The sequence below is a fragment of the Oryzias melastigma genome, linkage group LG6 (genome assembly GCF_002922805.2).
Source record: "Oryzias melastigma strain HK-1 linkage group LG6, ASM292280v2, whole genome shotgun sequence".
In the NCBI taxonomy this organism is placed as follows: Eukaryota; Metazoa; Chordata; class Actinopteri; order Beloniformes; family Adrianichthyidae; genus Oryzias; species Oryzias melastigma.
In genome coordinates, this window is record NC_050517.1 from 1,215,051 (window position 1) to 1,234,079 (window position 19,029).

Here is a 19,029-nt window from a genome sequence, read left to right on the forward strand (position 1 = left end):
GAATGTCTTTGTTTTCATCGTCTGAGCAGCATTTGGCTCATATGTAGCTGTACGGCTTGATAGCTCTGGTATTGCTCACCATTTTTGCTGCACTGCTAATGGTTGGGGATGTGAGGGGCTGTAAACTAGCTTAAACATAGAGCTTTCAGCTATGGGTGACAGGAAAAGGGGTGGAGTTGTTCCACGCCAACAGTCCCACCTACATCTCAGAGGTGAATTTCTCACTGCTGCTCTGTATTGCTGTGCCACGATTAGTCAACCAATCACCTACCAATCAACTAGTAAAATAGTAGACGATTAATTTAATAGTTGATTAGTCGTTAGTTTATATTATAAGGAGTTGGAGTGTAGTAAAGTTGAAAGTTATAATGGCGTAATGCTAGCTTTTTAGACTATTTTGGAGTTTAGCTAATATTTCAGCTGCATGCTAGCTATTTTGGCTAATTTAGGCTTTTTTTGCTTTTTAGGCTAATTTGGCATTTAACTGATATTTTATCTGGCTATCAGTTTCAGTGTTTTCAGCTATCAGCTTCAGTGTTTTTAGTTATCAATGTCGGTATCTTCAGCTATCAGCACTAATATCTTCAGCGGTCAAATTCAGCTTACAGCATTCACTGTACCATTTTCAAAAGTAACGTTATGCATTTAGTTCTTAGTTGGTTTAAGGCTAATGATGATTAAGATGTGTGCTTTACATCTAGTTTGCACATGACCCGATTAGTCGACTAACTGGAAAGAAAAATTGGTGATTAGTCGACTATTAAAATAATTGTTGGTGGCAGCACACCGCTCTGCAGAATCTGTCCTAGAAAACAACAGGACTTATTAATTTTGGCTAAAAACTGCATAGTAATAATTAAAAGACAGCTTTGTTTTTTACCCTTTCTTGAAATGCCACACTTGCATGTAAAGCATAGACTGTAAAGTATCAAGTGTAAAGTGAGAGACTTCTAGGGTGTTTATCTGTCATTATAAGCTCCACTGATTAAAATAATGGGAATAAAATACATATCCGATTCCAATCTTCCGCAGACCCAGCGCTGCTCCAGTGTTGCTCGCTCCGTGCTGCTGGTCTCAGAGAAGGACTCTCGCCACATCGTTGGTGTTATGCGCTACCTCAGACGGACCGATGCCCTGCTTCCTCCAGAGCTGCTGGCCTTCGAGCAGGGGGTCCTGAAAGCCCGTGACGAGCAGAAAATGAGTCGTCCTCTCTGCAGCTACCTAAAGAGCTTTGGAGTGTGCAGGTCAGACACTTCTCACTAGAGACAAAAAAATGTGAATCTTAAAAAGTTTAAGAGCGCTGTTTGAGGAAACTTATTATTTTCTGTCTTGTGAGAAAAAAAATGTAGAAAGTTTTTTTTTTATTAGCAAAACATAATCTTTGTTTGAGAAAACATTTTATTTTCTGTCTTGTGAGAAAAAATAAATTATCAAGAAAGTTTTTTTTATTAGCAAAATATAATCTTCGTTTGAGAAAGCATCTCATTAAATATTTTTTCTCTTTAAATTAAAAGCTATCAGTAAGAGCTACTTTCTCACCTTATTGGCAGATTTTTTTTTCTATATTTTTTTTAAATTTCAAACACTTTACTTACTCTAGGGGGTGTGTTTTTGTTGTGGAAAACAAAACATTCTGTCATACCTCAAAAGTATTTAAAAAAAAAAAAAGAAAATTTACTGGTTAAATTAGTGTTTTTCTGCATGTGACAGGAGTCCCTTTCTTTGCAGAGACAGCAGTGTGTGTCCTGATCGACACACATTCTCTCCTCTGCTGGATCGGTCTACACTCCCTGCAGCTGGAATCATAGAAGTGAGCTTGGTTGATCTCTTTTCCTTCATCACTCCTCAGCAGTTGACACATCCAGGTTTAGTGCTGGTTGATCTGTAAACCAAATGGTGAATATGGCGATTAAAAAAAATGCTTTGCAGTTTTGCTTTGTTAATTCAGGCCTTCTCATTACTTCATAATATAGATTCATCTGTGAGAAGGAATTCAAATGTGGATTTAACTGGTCTGCTATCTTCTAGGTTGTTCCTCTCTTCATAAAGACTGCATCAGTGTTTTGTGGCCGTTTGGTCAGGAAGGAGGACAGGGAGTTTGATGAAATGGTCTCTGGCATGGCTTCTTATTATGCTGACAAGAAACCAGAAGCCAGAGATCTTCAGGAAGGAGGGTTGTATGCTGTTCAGGAGGAGGACTTCTTCCACAGGTTTGAATACAACTTCTACTTATTAAACAATTCTCTAAGAAAATCATCTCAATAAATATAACAGTAGATTTTTAAGGTGAGTTAACCCTTAAACAACAGAGATGTCGCAGACGACACCTGAATACTGTTTGATGTAACGTAACTCTTTGACCGTTTACACAATCAATGTGGATCAGCTGACACAGAGAAAAGCAGCTTTTCATCTTGACTTTGCACTTTGATACAACACATACATTTGCCGCGATATGCAGCACATTACTAAAGTGATGTGTGTGATGTCGGTTCTGGAGCTGAAACCCCATAGGTTAACCTCTTTCGCCTGATGGCAGTCATGTCCTAGGACAGTGTTTTTCAACCTTTTTGAGCCTGGGTACGCTTCTTCCTCAACAAAAATCCCTTTTTAAAAAGTGAAACTATGTTGTCTGAAGTGATGAACCATCATTCCTCGATCTCACATGCATTCTTTGTAATAACTGAGGCACAAAAAATTTGAAGTTGCAGCTGTTTTTCTCTCCAGTTTATCAAAATGCAATTTCATGTAACCTTACAAAAACCAGATCAAATTACCAGTACATTCTTTCTAAACGATAAAAAAAGGGTACTTAATGCCCATTTTTGATATAGTTTATACTGAAGATTAAACTTAAGATATATTGTTAAGGGGTAGGATTAAAAAAGTTTTGACTTGTTCTTACTCCATTTTGAACTACATATTAAAGTGTTTTATTTATAATTTCACTAAAAATTTTCCTCATTGTTTTTTTTGTTTTTTTTCCAATCATTTCCAATGTATTGTTCAAAATAAAAGACTTACTAATTTATTTACATGTTTTTATCAAGGTTTGTTCCAGAGCAATTTTTGAACAAATTTATAATTATAAATTTTTCATTTCCCGCAGCACACCTGACTGTCTCTCACGAAACAGTGTTGAAAGTTTACTGCGATATGGACTCAAAGTCCCACCCCCATGTAAAATTAGGCTTAACAATGAAAACTTGAGAAGTTTTAATTTAAACTGCAAACTGAAAGCAAAGGAGGAAAGAAACAAACAAAAAAAGATGAAGTTGAAAATATAAACCGCAGGTGTCACAAATAATCATTATTTCTCATTTGGTAACTTTTCAGGTTTAAAGTTTTTTATTTAAGTTTCAAATTTACTGTTTCTGCTTTTGAGTTTAAAACTAGTCAGTTTTTTTTTCAAATGTACACTCTGATTTTTCATTCACTTTAAGCTGATCCTGATTCAACCCCATAAATAACTGCATACAACAGCTGAGACGTTTATCCAGCATTCAGTGTCATGAACAGCTCCTGTTCTGACTCATATTTGGATCTTCGTTTGTTGTGTAAGAAAGACGGGTATAAAATGGACAGATGTCTGACTGACTGACCCATATGTTGTGTTGCTGTGTGCTTTTGGCAGGGTGAAGATCCTGTCTTTGCCCAAAAGTGACGGGAGTCTGTTCTTCTGCGTCTATGTCCGGTTCATCGATGTTGGCAGAGAAAAGGAAGTCAAGTCCTATCAGATCTTAAAGCTGCCGGAGCACTTTCATTCCCTTCCCGAGCAGGCCGTGGAGATCACGGTGTGCGGGGTGAAGCCTGCTGATGCCGAGATCGACTGGCACCCCAAGGTTTACCCCATGATTTCTTATCATCTCACTTCACCTGAGTTAATAAGTTCTAGAATTTGTTAAAAGGAAAGGTCAATTAAAAAGTGGAACACTGAGAGGAAATAAATTAGCAGACAGAAGAACAGGAAGATGCAGCGCAAGGTGAAGACTTTTTAAAGACTTGTATGATGCGTTGGACACAAAGGAGGGAGAGGTGGATCTGTACAGGTGAGATAGAGTTCATCAGGTTAGGAGGAAGAAGGACAGAGTTGGAAATTGTTGACAGTTTCTACAAAAGTGACTAAAAGATGGGAGAACTTTGAAGATCTGATGACTGAAGAACATGTTGGAGAAAGTGAAGAAGAGATGACTTGTAGAACAGGAAGAAGCAGAGATCAGGAAGTGAGGAAGACATTGAAGAGGATGAAGAGGGGAGTTTTTCAACATCAAACTTGTGGAGGTTCTGAAGAGTTTCTGTCTGGACAGTTTAACCACGTCTTGAAGAGTGAGAGGATGATGAGGAATGGAAGATTCTGAAGAAGAAAGACGGGCAAAGAAACTAGAGGAATAAAACCGACAAATCACATTAAAATCATGGGAAAGAAGAGCGGAAGCTAAACTGAAGTCAGAAATGAACATTTGTGAACAAGAGTTTCATGCAGAGAAACAGAACCCCAGATGTAAAATTGACTTTGAAGATGTTTCTGGAGAAAAACAGATTGTCAGAAGGAGTGTCTTTGTGGATATAGAGAAAGTATGACAGGATCAGAGAGGGAAGCTGTGGTTTGAAGAAGTCTGGAGTGACAGAGAAGAATGTTGGAGTTGTTCAGGTGATTTAAGAGCTGAAGATATTGTGTAGGTGATGCAGAGGAGATACCAGGAAAGACGTCTAAAGGAAGACCAAAGAGGAGGAGCTCTAAGGTGGATAGTGTGAGTGGGGAGAAGAGAAATGGATGTAGGCCAAATATTAACCATGGCAACCCTAATGCTACATTCACACCAGGCTCAGATTTGCCCGTTCGAGCAACCTTTTTCAATAAATAATCTATGTAACCGCACATATATACACATTCCAGGCTGCCACGTTCAAAAATTCCTTTTGCGTCTCACTAAGAAAGTTTCTAAGTCAATTTTTGTGCTTTGCGTACAAGACGCAGCGATTGTGTGCGTGTCTGAGGTTAAACCAGGCTGAACTGGGATCAATCAGGGATTTGATAGTACTGTATGGAAGGCGTGCCTTTGAAATCATGGAAGTACCAATCGTTTGATAATCGGTCCTGAAAGAGACATTAATAATTGCGGTTTTTGCCCGGTTCTAATTATAACACCAAGTCTGTCATATTATCAGAATAGAGCTGTGAAAGAAGAAGCCTGGAGAAAGATTAAGAAGATTTTTGACATTTCGCACCAAGCCTCTTCCAACTGTGCAGTAGTATTGAGCAACAACAGATCTGTGTGAACATGACATGGTAAAAGTTGCGTTCTTTAATCCATGTTTAGCGCCTTCTTGAACACGCCACACGAGCCTAGTGTGTTCCTAGCATTAAGGGGGAGATGAAAGACAAAGATAATTCAATAAGAGAACTGTGAGAAGTGTTTAAAACATGTACCCTCAGACTGGAAACTATTGTCTCACGCCGAGAAAACTGACTGATTTTTCAAACATGGTGGACATTTTATTGTGCAGGTCATCAGAACCATCAGTCAGAAGATCCGAGGACTGCAGCACCGGGCCACAGCAGTTCTAAGCCTGGGAAACACTATTTTTGTTGATCCGATGGCAAGTTTCTCCTTTATTTGTTCTAATGAATTAAAGTTTTACAATTTAGGCTGTTAATAAATAAATAAATACATCCAGATATTCCTTCAAATTGTTTAATATGTTATTTTATTTTATGAGGTTTTTGCTTCTTAATATCAAAGATGTGTACTTTACAAACCATAAGGATTTGTATGCTGTTGTGTAAATTTAATCCCTTCATGTCTTAAATTTTTTTTTTTTGCAAAAACATATTCTTCAGGATTTTTTTTCTGTTTAATGTGATATTAAATTACTTGGAGTCCTGGATTACATTGTATGTTGTGAATTAGTGACAACGTGTGAATATCTTCAAACATTCAAACTAAATTGAGTTTCTGTCTACACCAAGGAGGGTGTATCCAGAGTCCTCTTAGTCTGACTTCTCTATGTTAAGTGTTTGCATTGTCTATGACAATATACTGTATGTACTCTTCTCTTAAGTTTGTAATCCATTTATAAAAACAGAAGTAAGGGCTGGTCCATGTTGAGGATCAGTTCTGCTGTTTCATATCAGGCCTCGAAGGGAGGCCTCTGTGAATAACAGGGCGATCGCAGCAGCCAAGCAAGGCAGTTACAGTACAGATGACTTGTTACTATTTTCAAGTTTCTATTTTATCATTGAATGGCAACAGATGTGGAGAATGTGATTTATTTCATTGGCTTAACCACAAACTCCTCTTTTTTTCCCCCTCAGGTCCGTGTCACTCAGGTGCCAGGCATGAAAACTCTCATCAATGAATACAACGTCCAGTTGGAGATTCTGAACACTGGAATGGGGTTTAGAAACCCAGATCATCTGGACCTTCTGAAGGCATTGTGCCAAGATGAAAAGGCTTGCAGTCACAAAGAGGACGTTCACCCATCAGGGTAAGAAGAAATGTTTCCTTGAGTGGCTCACATGTTAATGGACACTTTTGCTACAGCTCCACGGAAGCTGGACAGATGTTTTTTTTTTTTTACAGATTCTGGGATATGCTGTCATGTGTGAATGTCAGAACCACAGCAGAGAATGGAGAATCAAGTGAACCAAGGAAGTCTGTGGAGTCAACAAACAAGTCGTTGGTCCAGATACCCCCACCTCCTGAAGTACCCCTGGTCTCAGCTTGTGGTGACAAGTCACCGTTTGACAGCCGAACTGTTGGTTTGGAGAGATCCAGCGTTTCTGCTGAGCAGATGAAGAAGTTTTTGTCTGCAAGGTTTGTGTGTTCAAGCATCTACCGACAGTTTAAATTCAGAGTAGAAGATCAAACAAAGCCCTCACCGATTGAACCTCAACAGGCTTGAGTGTCTGACATCAGCCTCTCCATGGGGTTGGTCGACTAACCAGAAACCCTAATTTTCTTTCCACAGCATCAGTAATGGAAGAGAAAACGGTCGTGCAGGAAACCCATCCCTTTGTAAAAACGGTAAGCAAAGACACTTCTACTTCAAACTGTGGATCCAAATTTTAGGAGAGTTGTAAAGGACGTGCTATGTCTGAGGCACTTAGCAGTGATCTCACTTTAGAAATGTAGTGTTTGGTTTGGTTTATTTAGGTTTCATTGAGAAAAACTTGATGTAAACTCAAACCATAAAATAAGAGATGTACCAATCTGATCACATAGTTTCAGACTCGATTGGAATTGGATATTGTATCCCAATCAGGGATCAGATATTCAATATTAGTTTGATCAGGACTAGGGATGTGCCAGAATATTGATATTGCATTATATTGTGATACTTATTTATATTTATATTTGATTTTCTGTGCATTCTCACCTAGTATTGATCTTTTATTTTCATTTGAAGAGGCTGTAAAATGTTATATTCGTCATCCTTTAGTGAGACGTTCCTGGCTGTCACAGGCACCAATGTGCCTGATAGCTACTTGAATTATTTAATTTTGTTGTGTTGTTTACAACAATTTTCCCCTTAATAGTGGCAATGGTGTTAATGTTTACTATTGTTAACACTGAATTTGACAGATAATTCCAATTTAATTAGTGTCAATACTTGTCACAGACATAGTATTTGATTTGCATGAAAGTGTCCATTATTTGTTGCACAAAATAAGACACAAGTTGCTTTTTATGATTGTGTTAAAGCTAAAAAATAAATAGGGATATATTTTACCACAAAATATGTGTTCTTCTATGTAATGTGAGTTTTTAGATACAATTTTTACCACTTAAAAGAGCAGATGACATTTTTCCATGCAGGCTCACTGTGAGTGTGTGCTCACCAGTGTGTGTGTGGCTGCATGCTCTTCATCTGCGCCCCCTTCCTGGGAAATTCATGGAGCTCCTTCGGATTTAAAAGTTTTACATAAGTCAGAGCCTCCAAAGTTGCGATTGCTGAGCAGGTGCAGAGCGTGGAGGACAACATGAATGGAGTATGAAAGGATTTGTGATCATTTTAGTATTATGTATAATTGTTTATTTGTATTGAATCCTTTATTTTAGTAGTAAAACAGACAGTTTGATGTAAGTGCCAAAAAGAAAGCATAATTGGCCTTAAATAGCCTACCCTTAATTTATTGTGTTGAGAAAAAAAATTCTAAAAAAATGAAAATCTGGACTTTAAAACTGTAAATCGAATTGTGTCTTGACTGAATTGTTACATCCCTACGACTTTATATTTCAAACTTATCATTTCCAATAGAAACTTAATCAGAAGTCTCCATATCATGAACGGATCACAACATTTTTTTTGCCATAAAGCACAGTAAAACATGGCACAGATTCCGATTTTCAAGCTCAATAACCTAAAAAACGTTTGAAACTTAAAGAAAGTGTATTTTGGTTTCTCTTAATGGAACAGTGAACTTCAAAGGCATTTCAATTATTTATATATATATTTGTTGTATTGGTAGCAAAAATAGCCACAAGTCTACCCATCTGCTTGTTTTCTTTAACATTATTCTTTTTTTTTGCATTGATGAATGATATCCAAGTCTTTAGATATTTTATTATTTCTGGAACCTCCATTCCTTCCAGCTTGTTAGCATTAAGTTTAACACAGAATTGCCTTTCCATAGATGTTGTTTGTTTGAAGCTGAGTTTGTGTTCTTACAGTCAGCTATCTGTTTTTTATAGATGTGTTTAAAGGTGCCGATCGAAAATCCACAGGCCAGATTCCTAACAGCGGTCTGACGGACTGTAGAAACTCTGCAAAGAGGTGAATATAAAAAGCATTTCAGTTTCCAGGAGAGTGAATGTTGAATGGGACACATTTACATCCAATTACCAGGTTTTCTGAGTTAAATATACGTCAGCATAGAAGAATAAGAAGACGAACCAAAAAATATATACAAAGGAGATTATGAAAACTACCATCCTTTTGGCATTTTACAAATGTAGAGCCCCTAACAAAAAAAGACCAATCAGAGCAGACATCTCAGGTTCTGCCTACCTTTGTGTGTCAGTTTCCCTGTGAAGCTGCTATGAAGCTAATTCTATGATGGGGCACATTGGTGAATGTGTGAGTGATGGGTTGAATAAGGACGAAACTGTAAATCACTTTGAGCCTTGAAGAAATTAGAAAAGTGTTACATAAGCAGACCCCTGCTTACCTCTTGCTGTATAGTCTGACTACTTTGGCAAAGCACCACAATTTCTCAGATCGATGAAGATTCTTCAAAATCATGTTTTTTGTATGTGAAAAAGTATTTATTTCGTATTCTGAAAGCTATTATTGTATCAGGCAACAGTGGATGCAGTTTATTTTTCACAGACAGAAACATGACTGCTTAAACATTTTTGTTAGTTCTTCATTATGGAAGCCATGTTTGTAAACAAACACAAAGTGAATCCAATTTGCCACAGATTTGCTTCCTAAATCTTGGAATGTTCAAACAGGCCCGGAGTCTGAAAATGGTTGGTCTGTGTGCTTGTATCTGGTTGAAGTACATTGAGGGGGATCAGTGGGGCTTGTTTTAAACTTTTCATGCATGGAGATCACCCTAAGCAGGGGTGTCCAAATCCAGGCCTCAAGGGCCGGTGTCCTACATGCTTTCCAACCAACCTGCCACCGACGCTCCTTATTGGCTTAAAACACCCTATCCAGGTAATCAGCAGCAGATAAGGCATCATTCCGGCCCTCGAGGCCTGGATTTGGGAACCTCTGGTCTAGAGAATGCTTTAAGAGAAGATGCTCAGTTCAGAAATAAAAGTTGATAGATTTGATGGGACTTTAAATACTACTACTTTTGCTGCACTATTCTAAATTCAGAGACATTGTCTCTATGTTTTAGATAAACCAATAGAGGAATCACCATTACAACATGTCATATTTCAAATTATTGACATTTATACCTTGAAATTATCTTATAATTACCTTGATGTTTGGTGGACAAGTAAATTTATCTTAAAGATATACTTTTTTGTACAAATTAAGTTATTCTGTATCCCTCAAGATGAATAAAAACTCAAAAGAAATCCCAACTGATTTTCATCATAATTTATGAATGAGAGGGTTATTATTGTACTAAATTAACTCCAAAATAAAGATAAAGGCTGTAGGTTTTACTTCTGAACAGTGAAATATTTATTAAACTACATTAAGTGAAAAGTTAATTTGTAGTCTTATCCAGTCAGTAGAGACCAGGTCACTATCTAGAACAGGATGGTTAAAACTGTCCTCGAAGAACCTTTGCTCTGCCTGTTTTCAAGTTATTTTCAACCAGCTTGCTGCTGATTAGCTGACTCAAGTGATCCCACATCCTGATTGACTGAACACACCTGATTTTAGGTTGTCAGCATCAATCAGTCCAGGCAGAGCAGAAAAACACACTGTTGTGGCTGATTTTGAACAAGCAGTCGTGATCTATAGCAGGGGTGGGCAAACTTTTTGCCTGGTAGGCGTCAGAGTTCTAATATGTAACTAAAGAGAAGAGGGATTATTTATTTATAATAATGTAAAATGTTTGTGTTTCAGCTTCCACCCACAGGTATGTTGGTACCAGACATCCCAGTGTGTGATAGTAACAGTGAGACTGATGAATCCAGAGAACCAGTTCTGCGATTTCTTTCCTGACAGAGTGACCTACAGGTATGGAAGCCCTTAAGCTCCTTTTATAGAGAGAAAATAAGTATCACCCTGATTTGTGCGTGTGTAATTCTTGATTTGTGCGTAAATTTGGATCTGTGTGTGTGTATTCTTGATTCGTGCATGCTTGTTTCTTAATTTGTGCATAACTTTGGATTTGTACATGCTTAATTCTTGATTTATGCAAAACTTTTGATTTGTGCATGCATATTCTTGATTGGTAACTCATAATATGTTTTGTGCATAAGTAAAAAAAATGACAAAATAAAAAAAATACAGAACAGAATTTACATATGCACAAATTAAAATTACAACAGCTTAAAACTAATTACACACACAAATCTTTAAAAAATGCACACAAAATCACCTCTTACGCACGCACAAAGCCTAAGTTACCCTCAGCCCGTGTGCTGCCCGCCTGCGCAGCCGGACGCTCGAAGCTGCCATTTCTAAAGTAAATGCACAGAGTTCTGGTTGGCAAATGCAGCGACCACAGGCAGTACCGGCCGGCTACGATCCGCGAGAGTTTAGAAGAGTCCAGTACCGCTAACTATCCCTGCTTGGAACTGAGCCCCTGGAGGCCATGTGAGAGGGGCTGCTGCAGATTGAAAACGCTCTCTTGTGGAAAATATTTTTATTTTTAAAGCGATATGTGTTTCTAAAAACGTTTATTTAGACTTTTTGTATTAGTTATAGATAATATCTGTTCAAAAAAGTGGGAAATTTCAAGTTTCATCAGATATTATTCACAATCTAAGTTTGAAACGGCTAATAAAAAATCTAATGACCCAGAATTCTAGTAGTACTTGAACGCATCACTCACGGATGAATCGGGAAACGTGAAAAGAGTCTTGCAATTTAATCCATGTGTAACTTAGGTTTTTTGTGTGTTTAAGAGGTGATTCGTGTGTATTTTTTAATGATTTTTGCGTTTAATTAGTTTCAAGCTATTGTAGTTTTAATTTTTTGCGTGTGTAAATTGTATTTTCTTTTTTTTTTAATTTTGTATTTTTTTTTACTTATGCACAAAACATATTAGTTACCATTCAAGAATACGCACGCATAAATAAAAAGTTATGCACAAATACTAAATTATGCACTAATCAAGAATAATGGACCCAAAAAGAGAGAGAGTATTTTCTCTCCATATCCTTTCACTCACTGATGTAGATGACAGCCCCATGCTCCAAAAGTTCTACTTGTGTGGAAAGTAAACGTACAAACTACGAGTGCAATGGATCATTGGATATTCATGATGTGAACGGATTTACACCCACGTATCAAAACACGTGTTACTCAGACCCCCACCACTACCTTTCTATTCAACTATAATGGCGATGGCTTGCTGCGTGTATACAAAACGCGATTCATGCACCAAATTTGAATCCTCTACATTTGTTTTGTCGTGTAAAATTAGAAGCTGAAGTGTGTTCATAAACCTGACCCTCCCAACCTCATAACTACATCATGAAAGACTCGGATTATGTTGAGAGATCAGAAATGTTTTTACGGATAGAAATCTTAAGTATTTTTTAAATGAATCTATTTAGTATGAACTCTTCAACATCTGAGATGTTGCCAGTGACGCTTAAACACAAAATCTTTAACTTACTGTAACTTTTCAACCGTTAACACGATAATTCCAAAATTGGAAAGATCCCAGCCAACAAGGCCTAGTGGGCCCCATATAGTTTAAAAGTGGTCAGAGAATGTGGGCCCCAATTGGGTTTGTTTGCAGTTTCCATGGTGGCCCCATCTGTGTTTGCCCACATTGGCTTAGGTGGCTATGCTAGCCAGTCACCCAGTGTACAGCGTAGCGAGTTCCGCTGCCCAGGGTCCGGCAAAGCAAGCAAGTGCTGGAGTGCCAGGAGTTAGCAGAGCTAGCAGGGTCGCTGTCCAGGCCTCCAGTCCCTAGGTAGCAAAGCCAATGCGGGCAAAAACAGCTTGGGCCACCATGGAAACTGCGAACAAACCCAATTGGGGCCCACATTCTCTGACCACTTTTGAACTATGTGGGGCCCACTTGGCCTTGCTGGCAGGGATGGAAAGAGTTGATGAATGAAGAGAATGAGAGAGAACAGAGTAGAAGAAGTGACAGTTGTTGAGCAGGAAGTAAGAAAGATTAGTAAAGGTGAAGTGAGAGGGGCTTTGAAGAGGATGAAGAGTGGAAAGGCTCTTGGTCCTGATGATATACCTGTGGAGGTATGGAAGTGTCTAGGAGAGATGGCAGTGGAGTTTTTGACCGGGTTGTTCAACAGGATCTTAGGTGGTGAGAAGATGCCTGAGGAATGGAGGAGAAGTGTGATGGTGCCCATTTTTAAGAATAAGGGAGATGTGCAGAGTTGTGGTAACTACAGAGGAATAAAGCTGATGAGCCATACAATGAAGGTGTGGGAAAGAGTAGTGGAAGCCAGACTAAGAGCAGAAGTGAACATTTGTGAGCAGCAGTATGGTTTCATGCCAAGAAAGAGCACTACAGATGCAACATTTGCTTTGAGGATGTTGATAGAGAAGTACAGAGAAGGTCAGAGAGAGCTCCACTGTGTCTTTGTAGATCTGGAGAAAGCTTATGACAGAGTGCCCAGAGAGGAACTATGGTATTGTATGAGGAAGTCTGGAGTGACAGAGAAGTATGTCCGAGCAGTGCAGGACATGTATGAGGGCTGTAAGACAGTGGTGAGGTGTGCTGTAGGGGTGACAGAGGAGTTCAAGGTGGAGGTGGGATTACATCAGGGATCAGCTCTGAGCCCCTTCCTGTTTGCAATGGTGATGGACAGACTGACGGATGAGGTTAGACAGGAATCACCATGGACTATGATGTTTGCAGATGATATTGTGATTTGTAGTGAGAGCAGGGAACAGGTGGAGGTGGAGTTAGAGAGGTGGAGGTTTGCCCTGGAAAGGAGAGGAATGAAGGTTAGCCGCAGTAAGACAGAGTACATGTGTGTGAATGAGAGGAACCAGAGTGGAAGAGTGAGGTTACAGGGAGAAGAGATAAAGAAGGTGGAGGAGTTTAAGTATTTAGGGTCAACAGTACAGAGTAATGGAGAGTGTGGAAAAGAAGTGAAGAGGAGAGTGCAAGCAGGTTGGAATGGGTGGAGAAAAGTGTCAGGTGTGATGTGTGACAGAAGAGTTTCAGCACAAATGAAAGGAAAGGTGTACAAGACTGTGGTGAGACCAGCCATGTTGTTTGGACTAGAAACAGTGGGACTGAAGAAAAGACAGGAAGCAGAGCTGGAGGTAGCAGAGATGAAGATGCTGAGGTTCTCTTTGGGAGTGACCAGGATGGATAGGATCAGGAATGAATACATCAGAGGGACAGCACATGTTAGAGGTTTTGGAGATAAAGTCAGAGAGGCCAGACTGAGATGGTTTGGACATGTTCAGAGGAGAGACAGTGAATATATTGGTAGAAGGATGCTGAGTCTAGAGCTGCCAGGAAAGAGGTCTAGAGGAAGACCAAAGAGGAGGTTTATGGATGCAGTGAATGAAGACATGAAGGTGGCTGGTGTTAGAGTGAAGGATGCTGAAGACAGGCTTGGATGGAGGAAACTGATTTGCTGTGGCGACCCCTGAAGGGAAAAGCCCAAAGGAAAAGAAGAAGAACATGATAATTCCAAAATCTGCTGGAATTATCATATTAACGGTTGAAAAGTTACAGTAAATCAAAGAACATAAACAACACCGGAGCTCTGGTGTTAAACAGTTAAACAAGTGACTGCAGGAGATGTGTTTTCTCAGCCGTAACCTGTGTTCTCTCAATGTTCCTCAGTGGCACAGTGAACGGTCGGATCTTCAGAACCTGCCTGGACCTGCAGCACAGAATTGCAGTTGACAGGTGCTCCTGGGAAATGAAGTCCAATCAGCCAGTTCTCAAGCTAGTGAAGCAGCAGCAGGGACACTGGGACAGACTGGTCAGGGTCAAGGTACTGACGACATGCCTGCCGTAGAAGCATGTGTCAGAATGATATGAGAAAACTAACGAGTCTGGATGTTGATTGTCTTTTTAAAGAACATTTTTGTCACGTTTGACACGGAGCACCTTGATGATGACAAAGATGAGGAGTCAGATGGTGAGACATGATCCCGACTGAAGAGTGAAGTGTTGCTGCTCATGTTGCCACGTGCGCTCTTTGTGTTTTTCTTCAGGACGGTGGTTCAGAGCAAACACAGGAGAGGAGGACGTCTACGTGAACTCTGAGTGTGACAGTGAGAGCGACTGAAGCTGCTCCACTTCATTCTGTTTTCTATGCTCTTCTACTCACTATGAAGTTTGAAGTTAATGTTGAGGATGGGCAAGTTCTGTTTAAGATTTTAGTTTATTTTTTTGCGTTTATGTGAATTAAAACAGGCTGGTTTTGGTTTCACTGAGTTTGTCATTGAGGCCAGATTGATCTCATGTTCCAGAACGTTTCAGTAGGACTTGTGTTTGGAAACATCATTCTGGGCTCTGATCAGACCAGCCAGGTCATGACTGTTTCACATTGCATTTCATTACATCACCAGCTGTTCTGAAGCGTCACTGCTTCCATGCACCACAGAATTATAATTCAATGCTCACAATAATTTAGATTTATTATTTGCATCGGTTCTTCTCCTAATTGTTTGTAATTCAAATAAAAAACATAAGTTATCTTTGACATTACTTTTAATGAATAAAATAAACACAATTTTCATTAGTTTGATATGTGTTACCCCCCAAATTAAGACAATAATAAAGATGGAACCAAATAACAAACATTGATCATGTCAACATTGAGTATTTTCACCATTTGCTGCAATGACAACTTGACTTGAACATTTGACGCTTCTCACTGTCCTTATGATGTTCTGAGGCAATCCTTGCCACTCTTCCATTCGAGCACATGTGTCAAAGTCAAGGCCCGGGTGCCGGATCCGGCCCTCCAGATCATTTTATTTTGTTGTTACTTATGGCCTGATGTTATCTTGTGCTTATTTCTAACTTGTATAATTTTGACGAAACATATTTTTACGGAAAAAAAAAATATTAAGTTATTTAAGATTTAAATTGATGTATTCTGAAATAATATTCCTGCCTTTTTATTTTTCGTAATTATGTTAAAACGGGCATTCTTTTAGTTTTTTGGACTGTTTTGGCATTTACTAAATTTTTTGGCCATTTTGGTGTTTAGCTACTATTTCAGCTACATGCTAGCTGTTTTGGCTAATTTAGGCTTTTTTTCAGTTTTTTAGGCTGTTTTGAAATCAAGCTATTTTTCAGCTGCATGCTGGCTGTTTTGGCTAGCTTCATTAATTTTTTTTTATTTTTAGGTTAATTTGGCATTCAGCTAATTTTTTAGCTGCTATCAACAGCGTTTTCAGCTATTAACTCCAGTATCTTCAGCTTCAGTGTTTTTAGCTTATAATTTCAGCATCTTCAGCTATCATAACTAGCATCTTCAGTGGCCAAATTCAGCTTACCGCATTCATACTTGCATCATCACAGGTAATGCTATATATCTAGTTCATAGTTATGTTAAAAAGTTTTATTTGTAAAGTTTTAAAAACGTAGTTTTAGAGTGTTCAGGAAATGTTTATCCTGTTCGGCCCACAACCTAAGGTGTGTTGTGGATTTTGGCCCCTTGTGCGATTGAGTTTGACATCCATGCCTTAGAGCTATGTCAAAACGGTGTCAAAGAGGGTCGCAGGAAATCACCCAGAGACGACTAGGCGCTCAACAACTTCTTTGACAATGAAGGGTTTGCATATGCTAAAATCGGTGCTTGCAAAACATGTTGCTTTTGCTGATGAAATGCAAGCTGATGAAATTTGCTCCCTGCAGAGCCCCACAGAAGTTTATTTGGGAGTTTGGTCATCTTGGAGAAGTCCCTCATAAATTGCCTATAATAGCCCACAAAACACCAACAAGATCTTGACTGCCTGACGGTGGTGGGATGTTTCCAACTGTGGACAGCAGCAGTTTTGTGTCTGAAACAGGAGAAACCCTTATGCTGCTAACTTCATGTCCCAATAGCATCACCGTCTTCTGGAATAGCCTACATTTGCCTTGAACACATGCTCTAGAATGTTCCTGGTGGGATAAAAAGATCCAAAAGGGCAGTGTCATGAATTAGTCTGTTTTTCCGTCAGACCACCAGAGGGAGCCATCGCCTGAATTCTGAAACTCTCCTGAGCCTCATCTTCACTCCATTTCCCATAAGCCTCTGCCTGCTGTTCCCAGGCCTCACCAGCTGTCCCTCATTCGACAATCACCACAAACATTTATAAGGAGGCTTCAGGCGGTGCTCAGGTGTGAAGTCTTGTTTTGGTGTACTCCTGCATTTCTGAGCGTTACCTCCTTCAGTCCTGTTCCTGCTTAAGCCTGCCTCGACCCCAGCCTGTCTTTGACCACCGTTCTGCCTCAGCCTGTGACATACTCCTCGCCGTGCCTGACCCTCGCCTGGATCCTGACTACTCTGGTTTTCCTCTGATGCCCTCATGCTGGTGCTCGACCCCTGCCTGCCTGACCCTGATTTAGTGTTGTGGACTTTTAGCTGTGCATCACGCCTGTTGCCCTGTCTGTGCTGAATAAACCTGCTGCACTTGGATCCAGCTGTCTGCCTGTTCTTGACAGAAGACTTCGCCAAACATGGATCCAGCAGCAAGTGTACCCAGCCTGTCAGACTCGGCTGGTTATGCTGCCATGCTACAGGAGCAGAGTCGCCAACTCCAGCTGCTGACTGCTGCGACTGACACCATCACAGCACACCTTCAAGCTAACATGCCCGACGACACACCTAATCCACCTCCTTCTCTCCCTTCAGAGTTGAGGTTGGCTCTCCCGGATAAGTTTAATGGAGATCCTGAGCAGTGCAGTGGTTTCCTCTTACAATGTGACTTGTTCCTGCGTCAGCAACCACTCCTCTACCCAACGGAAGAGACTAAAGTGACTTTTGTTTTCTCACTCTTAACTGGAGAAGCAAGAGAGTGGATTGCTGCACTTTGGACAGGAGGAGCGCTGTCCTTCCAGTCATATGCTGCTTTCACACAGCAGCCTATTCACTCCGGTTCCGGACCCTGGCAGCACGTACTGACTGGACTTCTAGTACCCTGAAAATTGCTTATCGAGAGGGGCTCACAGCAGAGTTGCAGCAAGAGCTGGCGTGCCGCGATGTGGACTTGGATTTGGACCAGCTCATCACACTCACCATCAGGCTCGATAACCTACTGAGGACCCGGCGTCCGCAGAACTCAGTCATGGTGACTGCCACGCCTGTCTCATCTCTACCCATGAAGGCCTCCAGTTCCAACCATGAGCCCATGCAGCTTGGTTCCACCCAACTCTCTCCAGAGGAGCGACTGAGACGTTTTCGGGCGAACCTATGCCTCTACTGCGGTCACCCCGGACCCCTGTCCAAATCGCCACCCACAGCGCTCTGCAAGGCCGGTGAGTGACTCCGCACTCACCTTTACATTGCCAGTGACTTTGTGCTTTGACGGCCATGTAGTAAAAACACAGGCCATGATTGACTCTGGGGCAGCAGGTAACTTCATTGACCTAGCCTTTGCCCGCACTCATAATGTTCCTTTGCTGTCCTGCAACGCCCGCGTGGCAGTCACCGCCCTTGATGGAAGGCCCCTGGGGCCCGGCTGTATCCAGTTTCTGACTCCTGACATCCAGATCATCGCACCCGATCATCATCATGAAGCCCTCCGTCTCTTCACGATTGAGTCCCCCCGCTGTTCCATCATCCTTGGTCTGCCCTGGCTGGAGAGGCATGACCCCACAATCATCTGGTCAGAGCACAGGCTGTCGTTCTCATCCACTCACTGCCAGCGCCACTGCTTTCGGCCTATGAGAGGGCCTACAGACTTTGCAACCATCGCAGCCACCACCCTCGCTCAGACCAGCGCGACAGGGGAAGCGGAGGGATTGCCAGTTTTTTATGAGGACCTGCGGGAGGCCTTCAACAAGCAACGTGCCACACAGCTCCCTCCACATTGGTCCTATGACTGTGCCATTGACCTCCTGTCTGGAGCCATGCCAACCAGAGGTCGGGTGTTCCCGCTTTCTCAGCCTGAGACAGCTGCCATGCAGGCATACATCCAGGAAGAGTTGGCTAAAGGCTTCATACGGCCATCCACGTCTCCAGCTTTGGCTGGTTTTTTCTTCGTTAAGAAGAAAGATGGTGGCCTGAGAGCATGTATAGACTATCGCAACCTGCATGACGTTACCCCCTACCCATGGTTCCTGCAGCTCTGGAGCAACTACGCACTGCACGCTTCTTCACAAAGCTGGACCTGCGCATTGCGTATAACCTCATTTGGATCCATGCGGGTGACGAATGGAAAACCGCATTCTCTACAACCTCGGGCCACTACGAGTACCTCTTTATGTCCTTGGGCCTCTGCAATGCTCCC

The 19,029-nt window shown here is 40.8% G+C and overlaps 1 protein-coding gene across 2 annotated transcripts in view; it reads left to right on the forward strand.

The window, feature by feature from the left end:
• Positions 1-15,389, forward strand: part of tdrd12 (tudor domain containing 12) — a 26,866-nt gene extending 11,477 nt beyond the window's left edge. For both annotated transcript variants that reach the window (XM_024281583.2, XM_024281584.2), the window contains exons 25-37: positions 1,033-1,244; positions 1,729-1,810; positions 2,029-2,210; positions 3,635-3,842; positions 5,509-5,601; positions 6,317-6,489; positions 6,585-6,818; positions 6,973-7,028; positions 8,697-8,778; positions 10,537-10,650; positions 14,420-14,573; positions 14,660-14,720; positions 14,797-15,389. In XM_024281583.2, the coding sequence (XP_024137351.1) occupies positions 1,033-1,244; positions 1,729-1,810; positions 2,029-2,210; positions 3,635-3,842; positions 5,509-5,601; positions 6,317-6,489; positions 6,585-6,818; positions 6,973-7,028; positions 8,697-8,778; positions 10,537-10,650; positions 14,420-14,573; positions 14,660-14,720; positions 14,797-14,870 (1,725 nt within the window). In that variant the 3' untranslated portion in view covers positions 14,871-15,389. The remainder of the gene's footprint in view (positions 1-1,032; positions 1,245-1,728; positions 1,811-2,028; positions 2,211-3,634; positions 3,843-5,508; positions 5,602-6,316; positions 6,490-6,584; positions 6,819-6,972; positions 7,029-8,696; positions 8,779-10,536; positions 10,651-14,419; positions 14,574-14,659; positions 14,721-14,796) is intronic.
• The last annotated feature ends 3,640 nt before the right edge of the window (positions 15,390-19,029 follow it).